This window comes from Osmia lignaria, chromosome 9 (genome assembly GCF_051020975.1).
Source record: "Osmia lignaria lignaria isolate PbOS001 chromosome 9, iyOsmLign1, whole genome shotgun sequence".
Taxonomy (NCBI): domain Eukaryota; kingdom Metazoa; phylum Arthropoda; class Insecta; order Hymenoptera; family Megachilidae; genus Osmia; species Osmia lignaria.
The window spans coordinates 9,864,223-9,888,441 of NC_135040.1; the positions used below are offsets into that span (position 1 = coordinate 9,864,223).

General features: G+C 44.4%; 1 protein-coding gene across 6 annotated transcripts in view; it reads left to right on the forward strand.

Moving 5' to 3' along the window:
- Best2 (bestrophin family protein) overlaps nt 1-17,635 on the forward strand; it is a 37,015-nt gene extending 19,380 nt beyond the window's left edge. For 4 of the 6 annotated variants that reach the window (XM_034320829.2, XM_034320832.2, XM_076689908.1 and 1 more), the window contains exons 5-10: nt 9,846-10,084; nt 12,805-12,936; nt 13,020-13,127; nt 13,384-13,644; nt 13,784-14,042; nt 15,022-17,635. In XM_034320829.2, coding sequence (XP_034176720.1) covers nt 9,846-10,084; nt 12,805-12,936; nt 13,020-13,127; nt 13,384-13,644; nt 13,784-14,042; nt 15,022-16,112 — 2,090 coding nt within the window. In that variant the 3' untranslated portion in view covers nt 16,113-17,635. The remainder of the gene's footprint in view (nt 1-9,845; nt 10,085-12,804; nt 12,937-13,019; nt 13,128-13,383; nt 13,645-13,783; nt 14,043-15,021) is intronic. The other 2 variants (XM_034320831.2, XM_076689909.1) reach the window with 1 other exon arrangement.
- The last annotated feature ends 6,584 nt before the right edge of the window (nt 17,636-24,219 follow it).

The window sequence follows — 24,219 nt, forward strand, 5'->3', positions numbered from 1 at the left end:
TCGAGCTATCTACGGAGCCAAATTGCGGACGTGTTAAAAGCTACAGAGGATTATAACTGTTCTTTTTTTTAGCCCGTCGAAATTAATTCCTACCTAGACTTTATTAGACCTTACTTTAATCCTATTAAAAGTTACGTAAAGTCATTAGTATACTCTTATGGTACATCCGTGCAATTAAAATTCGGACAAAAACTATAATTTGGAAGGGAATGTATGATTCAATTTGTTCGATGTGCTTCCTCATCGATTATTGCTATCTCAAGGACGTACCGCCAATTAACACGTTAGTTCCTATACAATTAACCTCCTCTTATGGTAGCAAGGACGATTTAACGACCCAGAGGTGAGTGAATTCCATCCAAAACGAGACACGCGCAGAGATTTTTGGCATTCACCGTGGAATTACAATTAGTCCTTAATAAGTAATTTGTATGAATGTATTGTGTGGTAAATATGCATGGGGGTTTGCACGAATAAACCGTTATTTAATCGAAATTGAACTGTGCGTCATGTAACCTTGAAACGTTTCACGAAGATTTGTAATATGTATTATTTATACATCTGGTCTTCAATCGTTTGTTAATGTCGTTACGTGGTACTTCAGTGTATATTTCTTACATTTGAAAAATAAAAACATTGACAGAGTAATCAGAGATACCATGCGTTCAAATGTACCCATGCAATTTGTTTAAAAATTTCATAAGGTACTTACGTTAATTTTCACCAGCTTCTGTAGAGGTCCCTCTATGCGAAGTTCGGCTGCTCGTGGCCATCCCACGAAGTAGAACAGAAAGTTCAATCACACTACGAACACTACACGTACATCGAAGCAACCTTTTGCACATTTGCTACTTTGTCACGATTTCTCTCATTCACTGTCCAAGCTTAGATGTGGTATGAAAGATAAAAGGTACGAGAGAATGATATTCCTCATGCTAAACCAAACGTCGGAGCTATGTACTTGCAACTAAATGAGACACTTATGCTCCGAGCCACTACGCGTGTCAAAATGGACACCTGTTCATGTTTCGGGCAAAACCTTCGCTACCGTGACACTTCGCGTTACCGTGATACGTTACGAATTAATACTGACATCGCCACGATTATCGAGTCGTATATATTAACGTCAATTTTATGTAAAATAAACGTATACCGACCAACGGGACACACGTTACAAGCAATAAACGATGTGATATCTTCCCGCCAATTTATTTACGTGTATCACGATTCTTACCAATTTCACCGATAAACTATGACACACAAGAAAATAATACATTCCTCGGTAAGCGCACGCGTTAAACAATGAAATCACAACAGACACGAGTTTTACGAACAACAGAAATCGTGACAGAATGCAAAAAACAATCGGAAGCGGTATTCGTAACAACTTCCCTGCCGCCATGTTTGTTTACTACGTGAAATGTATGCGCGCGCAGCTGGAATAATATGAGCGGGAGCAGCATTTTTAAATTCGTATTTAAAGCGAGCATTTGAACGTCTAGTTTGTTTGTTGTTAATTACTAATCTAATTTTAATGAAGAATTTCACTAAAAAGTTGAATACCATTCATTCTTACGGTACTTCTGATGGAATAGAAAGAAACCGTTTCTCGGGGTGTAAAAGAAAACATACGAATCTCTAGGTTTTTTGTCAAATCAACGGCGCCGAGGATGCGCTAGATGTCGACTAGAAATAGCACGCATTTTTCAAACACCAGTTCCGCGAATCTTCCATGAACATGAGCGTTCCATCGGCTGTCCAGTGGCCGAGGAAATAAGTGAAGAGAACGACAGAAAGAAACGATCTTTTCGTGGAATTATCTTCACGAACACGTTAGCATCACGCACAAGAATCGCGAAAGAGACACGGTCGGTCGTCGTTGGCAACGGTGAAAGAAAAGTCAACGAAGACAATTCAAATCCGTTCTGCGACCACTCTTGAAACGAGCCCCGACAAAACCGTGAGTTTCTGCGTGAGATCTTCATCAATAATTCATGCAATAGGAATGCAAGGCGAGGAAAAAAAGCGGGGAACAGCATTTGGAATGGCAAAGGAAGTCGCCGAAGGTGCGCGACATTGATCATGTCGGTCGTTAACACCCAGACGTAATTAAATTTTTGCGGTTACGTTTTTTCGATGGATTATACCGATATTTATGATTAGCGTTAAACGAGACACACGATAACTAGCCATAATCTTGAGAAACAAGGAAATTGGAGGACAGGCGTTCCAAGAAGCACTGTTTATTGTTTCTTTAATAAAATGGTAATGTCCCTGTGACGTCGAGACGCACGAGTCTTTCTTTTTGTCAAGCTGCCGGGACAAATAACGTGTTTTGAAAAAGTTTCTATTTTTTGGTAGATTGACCGTCGGTCCAAGAATATGAATACGCGAAAAATTTGATACGATCTACGCAAACCGACCACTCTATTTATACCTCTTTCTTCGTCACGTTCGCTAAAGAATTTGAATCGAAGTCAACTTACGGTTGACAGTAAATTTTAGAACATTCAAATTGCAAACGATTCTATTTACGGGTCGCATTGCGACGTAACCGTTATGGTCGTTGACTTTCGCGAGACCTTGCGAAACACGCGGATGCAAATCGTTGCTGACGCGAAACCTTGTATTGGCTAGTTGAAAAATACGTTCAAAGAACCGCGGATCCTTGTTAGCGGCCTCGTAAGTTCCCGAAACACGTAACGTGTTAATCATTTGATAACGGAGGTACTCGTTTCGTCGATTTTAATTTTAGAACGTTACGTTACGCGTGACGAATGAAAGCGTATGTAAACGAAGGTGGATATAGGTAATTGCAGGTAAACGAACAAATAGGGGTAGATGATTATTAAAGTACACCTTCGGGAATATCATTGGCAAGCTTTCGAATGTCAAGACGCGACAGGCACCGGGAGAGATTTCTGAAGTAATTAGAATGAACGAAGTGTACCAATTTCGCGAGGATCGCGAGCTGGAAATTACGAAGAGGTTCGAAGGAATCTCGAGAGCTGGGTCGCTACGGCGCGGCGCGCGTAAATCGAACGACTCGACTCGCGCCGCCGGGCAATTTTCACGTGCGTCCGGGTAATTTTCAAGAAGCGAGCCGAGACCGCTTAGAAACGCGGAGCGCCGGCGCCAGTTCCTCATCCTTTTCCTTTTCCTTCTTGGCGTGTTGCTCGTTTTGTTCGGTGTACTCGCTGGCCGGACCAGCGCCATGTAGTTTACCATCTATTCCCGGAGCCGAAGCGAGTGGACGTTACAAGCTTCTTCTGACTGGCTTGATCTCCTGGTGCTCGTTGCTTTTTCTTTCCTCGCCGAGCCGATCTCTTTCTTTCTATTTTCTTCCTGTTCGTGCGAGTATAGAAATAACCCGGGGTAATTACAGAACATCAATGGTGCACCGATATTGTGCCATTTGATAAGATAATCACCGACTTTGATTTCCTCGATGAGTTTCGTTTGTCTCGATTCCGTTTCGTTCAGGCGCCACGCCGATTTCATCAAACGTCACGACCTCTCCTCGTTGCCATTGATTTTCACCGTTACATCTGCTCGGCTACAATCTTCTCGAATGTTTCCCGATTTATCGGTCCGTACGTTATTAGTCGCAGACATTAGCTCGCTAAGTATACTGTACCACGTTGATCATACCACTTAACGACCTTGCCTTTCCCATGATCGTCGTGTAACTCGTGATAATTAAGCGAACTCTTCGTTCCTTTGATCTGGTTCGTTTCATCGAAAACGAACGGATTAAGGTTTCAAGAACAAACGATTCCGTAGGCATCTATACACGGTGCCATGCGACTGTACCGAATAAGAGTTCTCAGCCTTTCACGATACAAGTTATTATGATACTCACTGTGATACTTACAGTTCGAGGTTTCCGGGTCCGGCAGGAATGCGCTTCTAACGTTTCGTCGACATCGCAACTATGTTCATCAAGGGTTTGAGGACATACCGAAACTGGTATGCATCCTGTTCATCGATCGGTCGAGGAATTTTAATTGGACAATCGATCAATTAGAAAAGGGGAGGAGGGTGGATTGGTTCGCTGTGAATCCGCTATCAGTTCGTTTTCGGAGACTCTTCGAGTTCTCTGAAGTTGAAGACTTTGACAAAGGGTATAGCCGGTGCAAAGCTACTATAGAATAGAACATGTGTTTTACATTTTTGCCCATTACTACCCTCGCGCCCCCCAAACTTGGCACGGACTAGATAAGCTATCGAATGAGCCATTGCAAGTCGAATTTCGTTTGGGGGCACTTTTGATCATCATATCCGGCTATACCCTTTGCTACGTGGTTAAAATACCGTTCCGATGTTGTTTTGCTTGTAACTTGCCCGACTCTATCGGTCGCCAGGTTATAGGACACGAATGTAGACGACATTAAATATAGCCAGACATAATGAAAGCTATAATCTATCTCTGGCTACAGGTAGTAATTGGCCAGACTAGCGGGTATCACGCTCGCGATAGATGCTGCTCCGGCTCGCGAGAGTGGCCGCTGCTGGAACGAGCCATCATCATCATTATCCTCAAGATCGTCGTCGTCGCCGTGGTCGTCATTGTCCTCCTGAACGGGCACCACGACCAACAGCAAGAAACTCGAGAACCCGTTTCCTCTTCTTTCACTTCTTCTTAGCACCGTCTTCGTGTACACGCAGGTCCTGGTCATCCATCGTCCCTCGGTCGACCGTAATACGTCGCACGCGCTGCCTATATTTAGCTGAAAATTATTGTTCCGAGCAGAGTTTCACCGCTATTAGTGTATCGAGCGATCGACCAGCAAGAAAATAATTACGCCGCAGTATGTTCGAGCGGATTACGATCGTCGGATTTAAGAGGTGTCGACGCGCGTGGTAAATCGACGAGCACAATACCGCGAAACCGAGGTTACAGCTGGGAACGGAAGCTGCCGTTGAATTGCAAGGTGGTAACGCGTAAATTCAACGCTGATTGAACGCACGATCAAACCCGCTGTAAAGTTTTTTTCTTCTTCTTCTTCTTCTTCTTCTTCTTCTTCTTCTTCTTCTTCTTCGAAACAAGAAGAGAGAAAAAGCGTCTGTTCGACAGCGTGAAACGATCGAGGCTGAAATTAACGGAACACCCTAGCCCACCGGTTCTGCTTCCTTGACCTTTACGCGAACAGTTATAGGTGCTCTTGAGCTTTCGAAACACCTGGAAAACGCGTTTCGTTTCAAGGTTCACGCGATCGAGGTCAGCCTTGAGGAAGGTTAGATTCTGTCTGTATGCAACTGAACGCGAAGAAGAGTGAAGAAACGAAAGGAAACTTTCTTCCCTTTGTACGTTACTTTACTACGTGTATCCAAAGTTCTCGTTCGAACGCTTATTTCACGTGATCACATCGGATTAACACGTCGATGACTAACAACACATACCTTTCGCATCTGTGTAAATCAATCGTATTTTTTTCTTTATTACTTTCATTATTCCCCGTTTATTGTTTCGCGAACCTCGCGTGCGTCAGAGAGGAGGCGAGTTTCCGGGTGAAGCTCGACGTCTTTCGTGTTCGAGCAATTGAAAGTAATGTATTTCAAGTGTTGCAACTCGCAACATCTGTTTCGTTCCCAAATATAACAATAATATTTAATATAATCTGAAAATTTTCAGATGAAACGGTTAATAGGTCGTTTCAAGAGATGCGATTTATCTAAATTGATGCTTGCAGATTTAAATTATTCTTTATGATATTTTCTCAGGGCGTCGTCGGACCGTGAAAGGTTCCAACGAATTTCTCCAGGCCGAACCTTCTTTCGTCGATCGGGTTGATAGTGAAATCGTTAATGACGCGTCGCTTGTCGTGACTATCGTCGGTACACGTGCGCGAATAGTCGAGCGTACACGCCTTTGGGTTCGGGCGTGGACAAGCTACGATTTTCTCTTTGCCAGCTGATCTATTTGACACCCAGCGCGCATTCATGGTCGCGTGTGCCCGCAATTATTTAAACTTGCCCGCTTCTAATTACGCGCGGATATTTCCTAATCAGTCCAGTTTCACCCGGCGCCAAGCGTCCGATCGATCGGCAACGTGCTTGGCTACGTGTCCGATCGCGATTCTGATCGTTCGGAAAACTCTCAGAGTTCGACGATCGATCGATCGACGATGTTGGTTTCACCTGCGTAACGAACATTTACAGTCTCAACAAATCGTCGAGTTAAAACGAATATACGGAACATGATGGTCGAATGGCGCGCGCGTTGTGGAGCACGCTTAAAGGCGTACGTACGAACTGGACGAGGGACTGGTTTTCTCCGAAGGATGCTTTTCAGCGTCGGTCCGGCTCGGTTGATCGAGCAGGCAAGGATGAGAAGAAGGAGGGAGGACGGTTGATTTTTTACCTTCGTCGCGACCTTGCCAGCCAAGCAAGGATCCTCGCGTTTATTGACCCCGGCAAGCATTCTCCTCTTTGAGCCCAACTTGTGCATCCAACTGCTCCGTACCTTGCTCCCGCTTGCTCTCGCGCTTATCTTCGTCTTCAGCTGATGCTCTTTCGAGAGGTAAACATCCTCCATAAACGAGTACAATCTTTTCTTCGCCGTTCGAGTCGTTACACACGCTCAACTTGCCGATACCTGTTGCACACCGATGTAATTTTCTACCATTACGAACATGGAAATTAATAAAAAACAAATAAATTGAATGAGAATATGAATAGATAGGACTATTGTTATTAAATGTATGCTTGTATCTACCCCAGTGAACTGGTAATCAAACGGCTTTTGTTTTCATCATGCACGAGACTGTTATCCATGACACGCGTGCTTGCTGGCCGATTAAAATGATAATGGAGTCTCGCGTCATTGTAGGATTTTACCGCCTTTGTTGCCGTCCGATCGTGTCATTAATAACGATTAGCGTACTGCTCGATCCGGTGTACATTCAACTCGCAATAACTGCATACGACTCATGTTGCCGACTTACATACGTTAGGTGCAAATGACTTGCGTCAAGGACCAATCCGCGTACACGCGAATACTTTCATAATTAACGTTGATTCGGTTTCGTTAGCGACTGTTTATCGCCATGAAATCACTGCCACCTCTTTCGAAATCCGTCGACTAACTCCTCTCGAGAATCGCGTCGATTCAAAACACCATTTTTCGAACGAAATGGGCATTGTTGTTAATTCGGATCTGTCGTAAAAGTGGATATAAATTAATTTCGAACGACCATCTCCGCGTACTTTCGGCCCGAATATCTTGTTCGTGAAAGCGATTACGTTTCAGGAAAGTCAAATATTTCCTCTAATCGAGGAAAACCTGAAATTAACCGGCTGCTGTTCCCGGGACACATTTATTTTTCTCGAAAAGATATTTTCGTCCTCGTGACATCAACCTGCGTGACGCGGATCTACGCAACAGGGGGTGATAAACATGCTTCATGCCACATAAAAAAAATTCTCATTAAACATTAGTTCAACAAGTGTTCGTGCCTAATCATTCGCTTCTTTCGTCCGTGTAATCGACTGAACGTTAAGCGTAACATTGACTCGCCATACTTTCGGTACGTTCGCGTGTTGCATTCGCGACTTTGACGTGAGTCATGCGATGAGTTATCGTTGCAAATTCTCGAACTCATTGTATAAAAACCATGTGACCATGCGATTGCATCAAGGCCGTGCACGCCGAATAAAGAGCCGATTGCATATCGATTGAATCGATATCATGGCGAACCGATCCATCGGCATAAAATGCTCGGCTGACGACTACCGTTTACCTCCGTTCTTCCATCGAATAACTCGTTAAGAAACAATCGTTTCGCGCTAAGAGGGTAATAATAAAAATTACTGCGATGGGAATTCTAAGTAAAACAATTCTATTCCAAATGATTGCAATTATAGTAATTTGTTTTTAATTCGATGCAAGTTATCAGTTAAGTAGGAGAAGACGTAAATTTCCGAGTTTCTTGGCTGTAACGAAGGTAAATGAAGAAAAAATCGATCATCACCGAAACGTGTACGCCACAATCGGAACGCATACCGCGAACCATATTGGTTTCAACGGCAGTTTAAGCGCGTTGGTTTTTGCTATTAAGGTCATTACCTGAACCTGCTCGAACGTTACACCAGGTAACATGTGTGCCACCATTAATAACTGGACGTCGTCACTTGCGTTTCTTTGATCGTGCAGACGGTTTCTTCGTGGCGGCTACTTGTCCGAGCGACGCCACGAGTTATTTCGATAGGCCGTATCGAGGAAGGCGTCGCGTTTTTTTCGGACACCGCGCCGTCGTGTTCTAGCTTCGTTACGGATACGCGCCCGTTTCTGTTCTAACAATAAAAAGAATACCCCTCTGGAGAGAAATTACCGAGTTCCCGTTACTCGATCGGATACCAATCGACCGTGGTTCGTAGCGACTTTTAACGTCGTTTTTGCCACCGCGAGCATCGTTAAACTGTCCCTACACGATACAGCGTACCTGTTGCATCCATAAAACACGAAACGTCGCGTAACGCTTCGATCTCGTATCGCGAGACGAGCAAGAAGGTGTCCCAGCTGCGATAGGATACAAACTCGGGATAGATAACAGAGTTAATTGGCTGATGGAATTGCTGGGAAGGAAGAAAAACTGATATCGATAAGAATATGTTGGAAAATTGAGATTTTGTGGACTAGGTTTCATAATGTTTGCCAAAGTTTCTCGAACGAAATTGAGGGGCGAACTGGGAAATATCCCAGTATTCAACTCGCTTATACGTTTCTACTATAACTTTTGAAGATCTGAAACTTTTCAAAAAATTTTCTTGACTCATACTGAAGATACAATATTTGTAACAGCAATCCATCGAGATTTGAAAGTCCGTAACACAACTTTTATAATTGAACGACATTCAAGGTTTTAAAAACAATATATTTAAAAATTCCGTAATTAATTTTGGAATGTTTTGAAACTTTTATACATGTTTCGTAAAATATGTTAAGTAAAATATGTTAAAGAACGTTGTGTCCAAGTTTCAACAAAAAATATTAATATCTGACCAATTTATGGCGACACGAAGATAAAAAGTTAATTAAATTTTATCGTTTCATAAATTATGTTTCTTGTCAATAACTCAAAAATGAAAAAAAGCTACAAATTTAGTTCAAATACACAAAGACGCGCAATGAAATTCTCTACAAATACGAACTTTCAAAATAAAAATCGAAGACATTTCTAAAATTTCGACGTTGGACAATACTTATGCGCCGAAATTCGCGCGTACCTCATTATAGAACCTGGACCCTCAATTATTCGCAGAGTTTCACTGAAGTTTGCTACACTTTCTGTGATGTAGTTAATTGTATGTGCAACGCTAGTTCGCTGTTGGAGGTATCGGTTAAAATGTTATATAATAGACACGTAACGAGAATTCCGTGCGGAAACCGGCAACTTAGCATTCGTTCCGCGAACGTTCGATTTTATTTCGAAAAAATATATTCAGCCCGTATTTTGCGAAGTTATGGCTCGCAAACGATTCTCGCGCGGTGATTTAAAAAAGAGGACGATCGTCGATTGACTAATAGCGTAATCTCGTTTGTCCTCTTCTCTACGTGCAATGTGCATCGTTATCCACGTGTTTTCTGTTTACGAGAGTGTCACGTGAATGGCTGCAGGCAATTGCATAATCATTGCATCATCGACTAATAAACAATTCTTCCTTTCTTCCTATCGATAAACATCTGCCAATCAATTCTATTGAATCTTTCAATCGAACATCGGTTTGTCTTTAATGGTAATACTTTGGTTCGGAGAAAGTTCTCGGTTATTGTTCCATCTTCCCGATCGAAAGTTTCGATCGAGCGAAAATAACGAGTGATCCGTATCGTTGCTGTTTTGCAGGTCTGATGATGGAGTCGGAGAAGAAAATCTTCGAGATGATGAACAAGAAAGCGGCCATGTCCAAGTATTGGATGCCGTTGGTTTGGGCGACGAACATCATCAACAGAGCCAGGAGGGAAGCTTTGATCACCAGCGACCAAGTAGTGCAAACCCTCCTTGTCGAGTTGAGCGACATCCGGAAGAGGCTTGGCGCACTCATTGGTTACGACACCGTTTGTGTTCCTCTCGTTTATACGCAGGTGGGTCCTTCATTTTTATCGAACCATGACCCTTATTTCGTTTGAAAGATATTCTGCAAGATAGTAAATAGAAATTTTGAATAAAGACTAGCATCGAAATTATATTAATTATGCAAGAGAAAACGCGTTAATTTTCTTCATGATAATTAGAGGAATTGCGACGAAATTAAACAGTCCGAACGGACGGGTTGGCTGGAAAATAAATTAAAAGGTGAATCTAGAGTGAGATTACAGGTTGCTGTTTGTGGAATGACGGGTAATTTAGCGTTGAAACGTTGTTAAAATAGATGGTTTAAAGATACCATCTCGAGACATTTGATTTCTTTATCCCGGCGAGCGTTTCAAACGATTAAGAGATTCAGTCAGGGAACAACGACACGCATCGTTCTCTTTTCAATCTCATTCAGAAATCACCGACAAGTCGGATAATTGCGAGGACGTTTACGGTCATTGAGAAATACCGAGTTCTTTGAAAGAACATCTTCATCCTGAGCTGATTCTCATCAATGCCACCTCGTCGCTTTTGTTATCGTTGACAACCGTTTACCGTACTGATACGTAATCCTTATTTCTCCTCACTCTTTACTCGTCCACATAGATTCTCGAAAAAGTAAAAATAACCAAAGACCTTCGCTTTCCAACCGTATTTCACCTGAAACTTTGCGAAACTTTCAACGATCGGAAGGACGCGTCAGAAGAACGAACGTTCTTTTAAACGATCCGGTTTTATTAGCTCGACTAAATCATTTCAACGGATTGACGAGCTTCAAAGTAATTAAGGATCGTTAGAAAGTACGTCACCTGGTTGCAACATAATATCATGGTTAAAAGACTGCACGAGCAATTGTGGAGGCCGTTCTTCGGCTACAAATCATTCGTTTAATCTCGGAGTAACGCTCTAACCAACGTCCATGATCGGTGTTAACGCAAATCCACGATCCAACTTCTTTATCTTGTTCGAAGGACTCGATTCGTTGCAGTGAAACGGACCTTTTCTCGGAAAGACGTTTCGCATTCGCAATTAACTGGCACGTATCCCTTGTGCAACGTTAATTGCTCATCAACCTACGTTTCCTAATTGTCGACCATAGACGCCATCATTTTCGCGAGATTAACACTTCCACCGCCGCTGAAAAGATGGACACGCGTGGTCGAACGGGTTGAAAAATAGTTAAACAAAGGGTAGAAACAAAAGCACCTTAACAAAATTTTGTAATTTTGAGAAATTCAGAAAGGTGTTACGATTTATATGATGGAAGAAGTTAGTAAGCCTCGTCGCATTGCTGTTTCAACACGAAAGTACCACAGTGAAAATTACTAAACACCTTCTATTTTCCCCCTTAATTCACTTGGTTAATTTATCTGTTGAAATCTCGCGATGAACACTTTCAGCATGAATCTCGCTTATCTAAAGCAACGCGTTTTCCCGCCTTTCGAATTTGCTCTATTTCCAAGCGAAGAATTCCAGGCATTTCCGCGTAGATTGATAAGCAAACGTGAAACGCGATTCTGTTACTCGCTTAATTTATGTTCACCGCACGAGCGAATGAAAATCAGCCTCGTTTTATGCGCTGACTAAGAGCACGGTTTGCCTCATCGTTCACGATCAATCTAAATATAAGCGATAATCAGATTCTCGACGACAGACGTATTGCTTCGTGTCAGAGGAAAATCAATCGATCCTTCGAACGATTTTTCTCTTCTAACTGTTCAGCGTCTTTGAATTTTCCGTTCTGTGGTTATTAACTCGTAATCGATGACTCAATGTTTGTCGATGAATGAGTACCTCGTTGTAAACCCGATCATTCTGAAACTGCAACTAGTCAATAATTTTTAGACGATATCTTCTAAACGTCAGTGGTATCGGCAAAAACTCTTCAATCTTTTTAAGATGCTTGTTTAACTTTTATCGTCTAGTAATATGTTGCTGATACGTGCACAAATCGCAAACGCGATGCAAACTGCATGGTCAAGGACGATAAACGAGCGGAGCTGCAATCCTGTGTCGCGCGAATTGCAGCGAAAATAATTTCGCAGCCACTCGGTGGAGCATGTTCCTCAAATATCCGCGGAGGCGACGATCAAAGTCGAAAGGCAAAACATCGATGACTCGTTGCATTATTCTCGACAAGATTTTGCATAAAATATCGTTTCCTGATGGCCTTCGACGAGGAAAGGCGCTGCTCTCGATAACCTTGATATTATTTCATTCAAACCTGTTCGTTCGTTCGCGTAAAGTGTGACGAAAGGGTGAAACCGGGAGAAAAAGCATCCTCCAAGTTAGCGATCCCGTTTGAAACTGCACACCCTTTTTACCTGCGTGTACAGTTTCATCGTGTCCTCAATTTTTCGGTGAACGTCACGCTGTTACGTGAACACATGTCCTCTCGTTAACCCTCGATTGCATTGTAACCCTTTGATGCGTTTAAATACAAACACAGAAGCGTTTCTTCATACGCAAAAAGTATTCGGAACGATTATTCCGAGAATCGAGTAAGACGATGCAATCGACGTATATCTGCGAATTTCTGTCGTTTAATTTATCTGCCCGTTCCCCGCCGACAGTTACCGACAGCTATTTGATTAACAATCGCGTAATCGCGATGTTTGTTTTGCTTCTTTTTTGCGGCGCTTCGTGAAATTAACGACGACTATCGTAAAATTAACGCGTGCACGTTTCTCATCACGGGTTTCAACGTTTGTTTACTTGTGTTTCACAGGTTGTCACGCTGTCTTTGTACGCGTACTTCTTCTCGGCTTTGCTTGGCAGGCAATTCATCGAGCGGACCGACGCCGGAGGCGGGAAATACGAGGAGCCAGACATGTATTTCCCATTTTTCACCGCGCTACAGGTGAGCAAAGGACTGTCCCATAAATTCTCTTGAAAAACCGTTCAATTTGCGGCATATCGATCAATTCGACGCGTTCGTTACAGTTCTGCTTTTACGTCGGCTGGCTGAAAGTCGCCGAGGTGTTGATCAATCCATTCGGCGAAGACGACGACGATATCGAGTTGAATTGGCTGATCGATCGACACATAAAGGTAGGAAAAAACAACACCGGGAATTGCTTCCTTATCATCCATTTAAACACCCACAACATATAATTTAGTTGAAGGAAAAATTGAAAAATTTTGCTTAACTAGAAAGCTACGTTATAGATGACAATAAGAAACAGGTAATTCAATATTCCAAGTAAAATTTCCGGGAAAATTAACTGCTTGTTTGTGCAGCAATCTAACGTAAAAATCACAAAGCAATTCGAATAATCGATATAATCGTCACTGATGCGTTTAACAGGCAGGATACATGATCGTCGACGAAATGCACGAAGAGCACCCAGAATTGTTGAAGGATCAATACTGGGACGAGGTGGTGCCGAAGGATTTACCTTACACGGTAGCCAGCGAACAATATCGACGCGAAGAACCGAAGGGATCGGCGGAGCATTATAAGGTGAAAGAAAGCGATGCTCTTTATGCGAACGTGATGCTTGGTACGCAGATTCACAATCACGTTCAGCATCGCAAGACCCACCAGGATGACATGTACGCCGATTACGTAAGTATCTGCACGTCACGAGATGAACTTGAATAATTCGATATTCAAATGACCATTTAGATTTCCGCTACTCTATTCAATTATTATTCACATCGATACTCGATAAAAAGTTCACGTTATTTCCCGATATTTATTACAGGAAAGCGTCGACACTCCGTTAGTGGAACGAAGGAAAAATTGGCTACAACGACAGATCACCAGAATGGGCTCTGTCCGAAGTTCTTCGACCACTTACAGCAGCGGTGGTGGATTTTTCTCGAGAAATCGTCACAACAGCGTTTACAGCAGCCCTGAGACTGGAGGTCTCCCACAGACAAACAATCCGAACCTTAAAATGTCTTTGTACGACCGATTAGTCGGGCGGAAAAGCGTTCGCAGTCAAAGAATGGGTAGGCAAGGCAAGTACCTCGATACGACTAAGCCTGACTGCATTCTTTTCAATTTCTTTTGAAATTGCATTCAAGAAATTGCAATGTAAACGCGAAAACGTTAACTTTTCACGCCATTATTCATTTCCTTACTTTAATCAGAATTCTTTATTCAAATTCTATTAATAATCTCCTGTTACTCGTAACAAGAAATAAAAATCGCAAGAGTCATAAATTCCATGAAATGCGCGACCGTCTAGGCATGAACGATGGAGGTTCTCGAAACGCGTTAGGCAAAATGACGTTAATTCCGAAGTCTTCTGAACTATAATTATGCAATCTTACGTAATACCCCCACGCGAGTAACCGTATTTCTTCAGTACATAAATTGATGCAGGCAATTTTTCGCGAAATCATTCCTAGCAAACGAAGTATGTTCCATCAATAGTGGTACAAGATCGGGACGGAGGAAAAAGGAGCGAAGAAAAACATGCTATGCCAAGTATTCTTCACTGCACATGTCCAAACGCTTCTCCGCGATCTTCACTGTCACGCATTCCAACGCGACAGGAGAAGAACTTTCAATGAAAGTCTCGCGAACGTTCGAACGCTTTCCCCACCTTCGTTCGCAGACGCATCAGTATTATGCAACGCGTAACCTTGTGTAACCTGAACAATTTCCGCGATTGCGAACCGTGCTTCTCAAGAAAAAATAGAAAAAACCTTTCCCAAAGACCTTGTGCTTCTTTCTCCACCCGTTCCTCTCACCAGCTATCGAAGAAAAAAGAAACCGATCTAAGAAAATCACCGAGCAATTTTACGATCGAGTCGCGAGTTTCATTCGACCTGTCCTTTGATTCATGGATGATAATAGAAAGATTCGTTTCCTCGTTCCATCACGTTATGGGCAACCATCTTCAGCCTCGAAGCTAAAGTTATTTCCTGTCGATGACGGGAATAATCTTAATCCTCTTAACGAGCCAGGCTAATTCGTCTCCTCCGTTTGCAGGTACCATGACTAAGCTGAACTCGGTACCGGTATCCCTGAAGAACAGACCCCGTATACCAACTCCGGATGTGACGAAAGAGGTGGTCGACCGTGAACAGAGATTGGCTTTGTCGGCGACCAACGCGGTGAACATAGGCGCCGGTGTCGTCGGAGTGATACCAGCTAATGGACATTATCAGACCGACCTACCTGTGGTACAGGTGATGTTGTCGACGATTCAAGAAGCCGAGGGCACACCGGCGACCGGAAAATCGGGTGCAGCCGCTTTGGCGCAGGCTGTTCTTTCGCCGACATTGACCAGCGCTGGTTTGGTAGGTCCAGTCACATTGACCCCCGTCACGATGAGTCAGTTGACGCAGCTCGGTCTAGTGACGACGACCTCCGCGCCGATGATCAAGCCGAGCAACACAGCCAGCAACGTTCAAGCCACATTGACCGAGGTGAACAGCAGCGAAGAGGAGGGTTCCGGTAGTTCCAGTAGCAGGAGCGGAAGTATCACCGGCCAGGAAGAACGTTCCACGCCATTGATAAACCAAGATAGGAGCACTCCATTGATCGGAGAGGCAGCTAGTCGTCTAGGTAGCAGTGGTAGCTCACCTACTTTCGACAGCTATAGCGATCGTTCTCCGATCCTGATGAGTCCTGAAAAATTAGGTTACATGGTCACCACGGTACCCATCGTGCAAGACACCAAAACGGTGAACGACCCACGAGGCAGACGATCCGCTTCTTTGCCTGGTCCACCACTTTTACCATCGAGGGAGGACAGAAGCATGTCTCTCCCGCACTCGCCGGGTCTTCAACCGAGGGAAAATCGTGCAGCTTCGGTATCGAACGGTCACGAACCTCCCAACATAGACAGGCTGCTAGTGCACGCGAATCAGGACGTTCGACCAAGGACTAACAGTATCGGCCACGACCTTTGTAGACCTATTCATCGAATACAGGATAACTCGAGGAAGATCAGCAGCGTGTCGTGTACGAACGCGACGCTAGCAGGCGGGCTCGGTACGACGCCCACCTCGGCGACCACCGTCGCACCGACTCAGGCACCTGTCGCCGGAAGCAAACGCGGCGAGGTGTACGTTTGACCGAAGAAACTATTTTCCAAGGGAACGATGTCGTAAACTTGCTGTCGTGCACACGACTCGATCGTCGCGCTTGCCTGAAATCCGACTCCGTCCATTGCTGTGATGACTTGGTGCGTTCCCGCGCACGGTGAGAGTAGGAAGTAATTTTCACGCGAAATCCCGTGAAACGATAATGGGACTCTTTTATTGATCAGTTCCGGCTCGTCCTGATGCGTTCTCCCGCGGACCTTCGAACGATTGTGCTGTAAATACGATCCCTAAATTATGCGTACGAGAATTTCGATCAAAGAAGTTTGCTCGTTAGTCGCTCCATGACCTGGGTTAGAGACGTTCGTGGTGTAATTACTAGGGACAGAGGATCGAAATCGTCGAAGACGCTCGTTATCTCATCGTGCAATAACGCGGTAGCAAGAGAGGTTTGTAAGCGACGTTACGAAAAGCGTCGCGAAACGATGATTACGTTATTAGAAATTGTACCGTTCTGACGACAGATCGAAAGGGAACGGGGATGTGTTCTCGTTGCGTGTGCTTCGCTTTCGCGTATCATGTGATATTGTGATATTGAATTCCGAGGCGTTTCCTGTATCTTTTCTTCTCCGCCGAGTTATCGAGTGCATCGAACGTTTTAGAAGTAGGAGAAAATAGAATGGATGAGCTACGTTTGTAAATAAATCTGATCGTCGCGAGACGCGACATGACTCGTCGTTTTCGCGATTCTTGCGGTCCGGGTGGAAGATTTTCTCGCTTGCCAGCGTCAACTGTATATTTATTCGATGCGACACAAATACGTAGACTCGACGTTTTCAAGCCTGCTCGCGAATTACACGAAACGCGTCGTGTCAGCCTTCGTTGCTCGCATTGGAATGGTGTACGCAACGTTTGCCATATTTGCCATACTCGATGATACACTTTGCGTCAAATTGCGGCCAACTGGAATTCCGATTCCTCGTCGGAGAACGAGCGAGAAGATGTGCAACGATCCAACACGCGATCTTTACCATGTTATTTCATAATTACTTGCAATTGTTACATAGTTTCTTCTTTTCTGTTTTTGTTCTTTGTTATCAATACGAGAGACGTACACGAGTCTGTGAGCATGAAGAGCAAGTGGTGTTCGACGAACAAATTCGACTGAACGAGAAAAACTAATTACATTTCCTTTTGTTTGTTTTCTCTTTTGTTTTCTTAAGATAAAGTACACTCGAGTACTGGAACTGTGCAATTTGTTGAAACGCGCAGCAGCTCAAGTCTTTTCTATTAAATCGACCATTGTTATCCGACGCACGTGTACATAGTAGAGCAATTAATTTAAGGAGTACTTGGTGTATGAGATTATGGAATATGCTCAATGCCAATGGACGACGAGTAACGCGCGATACGCGTCCGAATTTGCCCGCGTCGCGGATGAGCAAGTTCCTCGTTGAATCGATGAATAATTAACTTGAGGACATTCTCCCTTAGTCGTTAAGGACTGTAGCCTGAATTGCGAAACGTGTAAATACGGACGTATTTTTTTTTTTTTTCAATCGATTTCTTAACTCGCTCTTCTCGCGACGCTATTAGTTTAAGCGAAAGGATCGGTTCCTGGCTTGATTCGATGCAAGCCACTCGCGACAAAAAAAGTATACATATATATATATTAACTTAATGGAAAACGCGCTGAGTTTCGTGGATGAATGGTAGTGCAATTTGTTCTTGCTGAAATTTCGAACAACGATTGCACCACGTGTTCGCAGGCAATCGACGTTTATTCTGTTAAATATATCACCTAATGTCATTGATTTCGCAAAGAAATGTTTTCAAGGAGTCGACGATTATTTGTTATCACTCAAACGATACGTTGATGAATCTCAAATTGAAAAAACGTATCGAGTTTGTAGATACTTAACAGACAGTATTTGTATATAAATTACATTCTCGCTCTTATAACAATGCGTACGACCTGAAACTTCTCTTTCGATCGTAGAAGAAGAATCGTTTCAGTGTTCGAATCGCGTCAGCGTGATATAAGAGGATCACGTGTAAGAATAGTAGTACATTATTCTTATTATATATATTCTGCAATAAAAATAAACGTTCTCAAAGGTGTTAAACTGTTTTACAAAGAAGATGATATTTCCTTGAAAGGGCTGAATTCAACCGAGCAAACTATGCCACTGGAATTATATTTGCCTGTTTGAAGACCACGCCCAGGTTGTTCGCCTCGACGACAGATATTCGTCGTCAGGCAATTTCTTGAATCGCTTCCAGCAAGAAAACGCTGTCCTGCAAGAAGGTGAACGTTCATAATTTGCCTTCTCCTCGAATAGTTATCCACGCGATATCTTCAAATGCACGCGTTAAATATTTATTAGCCACTGCCACTGTTAGCTCATCTCGAGCTAACTCGGTATCACGCGATATCAACTTTCGTCAAATCGCACCGCGCGTCCCTTCGAAATTTATAAATTTTACGAATCTGAATGAATATTTAGTTAATGACTTGGGAGAAAATAAGCGTAGGTGTTGCCACACATCCCTCGGGTGGCAATTGCACCCTAAGTTAATCTCAATCACTCGAGGAATCGTTTATTCCCCAGAAACAAGCGAGTGCCGCCCCGTTTATCTCACAAAATTGCTTTCGGAACTGGAAGGATCATGGCGTTCGTATCTCCGCGATTCTCGTCGTGTCGTACGGAGTAATAATAAATCATTAAGCGTCTCGCGGATTATCGGAGCGGCTGGAGCGCGGTCAGTGATGGGTGGCATGATGGGTGGCGGACGGCTCCTTATCAGCGACAGCATGTGTTTGCACTCAGCTGTGCTGGCAAGTATTTTCTTTTATGGAACCGTCATCCTTCCTTCATATATCCTCGCTGCTCCTCCTTTTCTCCACTCCTACCGGGCTCGATTGCTTCTGTTTCCCTGCTGACACCTCTAGCACAGATCACGCGAGAACGTCGGCTCGCGTTTTCTGACCGAGAAACGTCCGCGCCGAGTCAGCGACGCGAATGCGAAATCCGGTTTCTTTTGTCGAACGCGTGATATTGGAGAACGTTAATGAAGATCGACGCTGGTGATAACGGTAACGAGGACAAGGATGATGCTGCCGGATCGCAGTATCCTTCGATAATGACCTGCACTACCGTTTTGTAAATATACGACCACTTGGAACGAATGATACATAAATATCACCACCTACAAAAAAAGTTTAATCGATGGTGTTTCTATCGTTACATCCTTTAATTTTATATGAAAATACATGCATGCGCTTTCAAATATATATCTTTCCGTTTTTAAGGATTTTATCGCTGTTACCTTTCTTGTTGTTATATAAATTAAACATAAAATTGAACTGTTTCGACGTTAAACTGACAGGAGGGAAAAGTCGACGCAGTAAAGTGTGATCGAGAACAAGGCTGATAACGGGAACAAATTGCACAGATATGTTTATTGCTATTCGTTTCGAGATAAAAACGGATATGTTGCGAAACGCGTTATGACATTTAGCTGGGCGCGTTGTTATCACATGACCGCGCTTTATAGCTCGAACATCATAAAGATTATGATTTATTATCCAAATTGTCTTTCCGTTTTATCGACAGATCTGGCGGGTGATGAAAGTTGAGTTTCTTAAAGAAATACAAATGAAAAGCGTTCGTAACCACATATGATGAAAGTGTACTTTGATCAGTGTTGAAAGTAACGCAAATATCCACAATTACATTGATCTTTCAATTGTTCCTCGTAAACAGTGAAAACCACTCGAGGTCCATCAATGATTCACGATCAACTGGTTCATTGTGGAAAAATATCGGTACAAGCTTGCAATTGGCGGGATGTCCAGGCTCGAAACGGTGGTCTCTGCGTGGCAGCGACGTGTCGCCACGTCCCCGATGCGTGGGTCGACGATTGCAAGTCGTTGGTCCCGCGACTTAACGATTTCCAGCAACGAGCAACGAGCTACGAACTGGTGGAGAGTGCAGCAAGGATTTCACGGACGTCGCGACTCGCAGCCGCGAGTGGGTGGAACGTAGAAAGCGGAATAACGCGACTTTAACCACCCTACGGATCGTCTCGTAAATCCGGCAAATTTTCGACGACGTAGTCGCCGAAGCGAATGGACGAGCTACGCGATTAAGCTACTAGACGATAAAGACAATCCCGCGCTTGTAACAGTGACATTTATGCAACGCCGCTTATATCGCACTTTACTGTACAGTTCCATGTTTGGCCGAAGTCCAGAAATGAAATAAAGATCCTCGGAGATACACCTACAAATGTATTGGACTGGAAACCATTAAGTTTGAAAAGATGGACATAGTTTCTGTTTATCCGTTTATACGTGGTGAGAAGAAATGCATGCGATGAAAAGAGGATCGGATGGATCGTTTAAGGGGGTGAGTAGGAAAATGAAAGGGTCCATTGCTGGCAAAACGATTCCACGACCACGATGACGATAAAATCGGCCCATGGCCAGCTTTTTCCTCCGTAATATCAGTGGTTAGAGGTTGGAGTGCTCTTTTGCGGTCTCGTGGCTGTCGGTGGTGGGCGTGGGAATCGTAGAAACAGCCAGGGCACGCTTCACCGTATTCCACCTCCTCTTTCGATACAATTCGACGATTCATCGTGATCTAGAAATCTTTGAACGAGCGATGGCACCCATTTCGCCAAGCTGATTCTCCGTTTGACCATCCTTGTCCAAACGTTTACGGTACACAGGCAACTAAGCACACTCGAAATTGGAGACTCGAACCATAAAAGCGTATCTTAGAAACGCAGCATCCGAGCAGCACCGTTCTCTTGGGGGCTTCGTGCTGATCGTTTCTCATGTTCAAGCTGATTTTTTCCTCGCCGTCCTATAGTTTAATCCGAAGATCGGCTGGCCTACGATTGACGCCTACACTGACTAGCTTCGACGAGTCATGGATCGTTAGCAGCCATTCGAGCGATCGTTCAACCTCGTTGCGGTGCCATCTAAGCGATGCGATTTAACCATCTTCCATTCAGCTTCGAATAATTTGGAAGACGACGATTAAACCTGAAAATTCGCACCAGACTTTGTTGAAATTTAAATATATATGCACAATTCACGCGATTTCGTTCGCTGCCATTTTAGGGGACGTCTCGACGCGATGCTATTAACAGACGGTAGAAATCATCGCGAGTCTGGCAGGTGGGCAACCAGAATGAATCCGTTTCGTAACCGCGAACAATGAACACGTTTGGGCGTTTAACGCGCATTTATGGCTGCCCATAAAGTATCCGGATGCCCGGTCGGAGACGTATGCATCGTCTGGCCGATTCTTTCAGCCGGCAGACACGTATCTCCGCCACGCACGCGGTTCGCCAACTTAAGATGTTTCCCCGAAAAGTTATTGCCGCAATTATGACCGGAATGGAGCGGTGAAAATTGCAGCCGGACTCTTTGTATTCGTTTCATTACACGTGCAGCTTTAAGTATCCTGTACCGTTTAAAACTACCAAAAGCGTTTCGAATATCTTTTGGTCGGTACTCGTCAAGATTGAAAGCTCTTTATACGATTCTTCTCTTTGAAGATTACATCTTGGCGGTTACCCTTTGCGGTGTATCATGTAACAATACGATTTTCAGTATTTTAACTTGCATACGAATTAATGCTAAATGCTAAAACGATTGCATAAAACGTGTCGCAAAAGGAAAGGAAGGGTTGCTCGAGGAGAAAAAATCTTCGCGGTGGATATTTGATCTGGCGAGGAGTCGCTTCGTAAATCTTGTGCCGTTCAGAGATCGCGGGCTATGAACTGTTGGCCACCGACAATAAATGGACTGGACGAATGTACCGATCTTTTACAGATGTATAGACCTACTATAAAGCCCGACAGAGTACCTACGGCCCTACGTGTCCTGCGTGCGAGCTCGTATAATCGCGGTGTTCGCGACGTGTTCGCTTGATTCACGACACCCCGGAAGCGAGGTGACTGCGATACGAAATGCCATGACGCTAGACAGTCGGCATCTCGGTGCCTCCTATAAGACCCCATAAATCACTGACAACAAAGCGACTGTTCGAGCATTAAAGGCTACCCTCGCCACTTTTCCGCCACGTTGTCCTCCCGGAATATCGTTCCGCGTGTCAAGGATCATACCGTCGCGTCGCGAACCTTCAACCTTCGCCTTTCGCGACGCTGCGCTGCAGCAATCTCGATGCGGCGCGCAGCGCGGTGCTGGCGTGTCGAAACGATCCGATCGTATTTGGTCGGAGCGGAAACCTTTCCATCATCGTGGAGCTTCTGATCGCCGCGCGATTCGTGTCAAGCGGTTGCGAGATGGGAAAAAACGTCGCCGCAATTTCGCGCAATTTTCGCGCGCGACTAGAAAAACCCGTAACGTGATAATTTGAAATTGTTACCAGCAAAGCGGGGTAAGATTGGCGCGTAATTTACACCCGCGGCGTTTCTCGCTAATGCGTTGTACGCGAGAGAGTTTGCTAGTTTCCAACGAACGATGCATCATCTTCGCGGTATCTATGGCTCGACGCAAAAACCGCAATCATACGGTTAACGTTGCGATACAAAGCGCGCAGCTGCCCTGTATTTAAAACTCTACTTTCCACCCGGATAATCGCGTAATCTGTATTACCGTGCAGATAACGCCTCCAATTTACGGCTGCCTTTAAAGCGGAACAGATACACATCGACGAAATCGTCCACGCAAACTGCAGACCGGAAATCGTTGCGCCAAACAACTGCACAGAACGGTTGGCGATATCGACGGGGAGGCGGGCTATCAGGCCAAGAAACTACGCGCTCCTTATCGCCTCCATTCACAGAACTACAATAATCGTACACTTTGTACAAGAATCTTCGCGGTCGACTTGGTTGCCCATTGGCCGCTCGGTAACAGTCTCGATTATGTATTCGAAAAATTGAAACTTACGCACGTTTCAGATTTACTTCGGAGATATCGATGCGTTTCGCGAATGCGAATGTCGTTAGAATTCGCGTTCGTAAAGATCATCGCGTATATTCGAGTACTTACGGATATGCACAGTCAGGAAGAGGCGAGGTTGGGCTAACGAGACGAAGGATGGGAAGGTGGATGGAAAAATGAGGAAAGGAAGAGGAAGGGACCATGAACGTGTGTCGCCGAGTACCAGAATCTCTTTGGTCCCTGTGGCAACATCTGTCAACCGGCTATATATACCTGACAGGCCGATAAACTGGTTGACGAAGCCACGGACCCGCCTTGCATTATGCAACCGAGGTGCGCCGAGCTTTTCTTTTCAAGGTGTTCAACAGAACCGGCCGGCAGAGCGAGCAAGAGACCAGGCATGTCGGCAGGGCCGGCCCTTTCGTACCTTCCACCACCTGCGGCTACGAAAGGGCCACATCGCGAATATTATTATCCGGGAGCAGCCACCGAGACCAAGCGAGATTTTCTCACCTTCTTTCACCTACGGTTCGGTTAATTGTCTTAGCGCGATGCACCGATTAAAAGCTTTCCATGTGGGAGAGAATCGCAGTGGGAAACCGCTGCCCACACTAACTATAGGTAAGACGTTCTAAAGACTCTCCAAGTTTATTGCAGTTTTATATGTTAGATCGTCGTTTTCTTTTTATCAAGCTTATTCCGTAGTAATTTGGAAGGATTACGCCCTGGTGTTCTTAGACGTCTAGAAGAACATTGCAGAACTCCTGGGGAAGAGGATTATGACAGGAATTTAAGGATTAAGGTGGACTTTAAGATGACGTACCCTAACTTATAGAGCAATTCAAGCAGCCCGACGCTGCATGAATTACAATTACATTATTTCAAGTGCACGAGTGTTTTTAAAACAACAAATTGTTGGAGTAAAAACTCTCGGTACACCCCGTATATTTCTCTCCCATCCTTCCGCCCCCGCCGTTGCGGCACGATGCAACGTTGGGGGTGGTTGCATCGGCAACGCTGCACTCTGCTGGCGTCGCATTACGTTTATTAACCTAACCTTACCAGCACGGCACATACACGAACGTATCGTGCACACGCGAGGGCGAACCTGCATGGAACCTTTTGCGATTGCACGTACCTTCGGCCTGCCTCGTAAACGACAGCTTTTGCGTACGCGGTCAAACCGGAGACCTGTTGCGACAGGAAGCTCTGTTC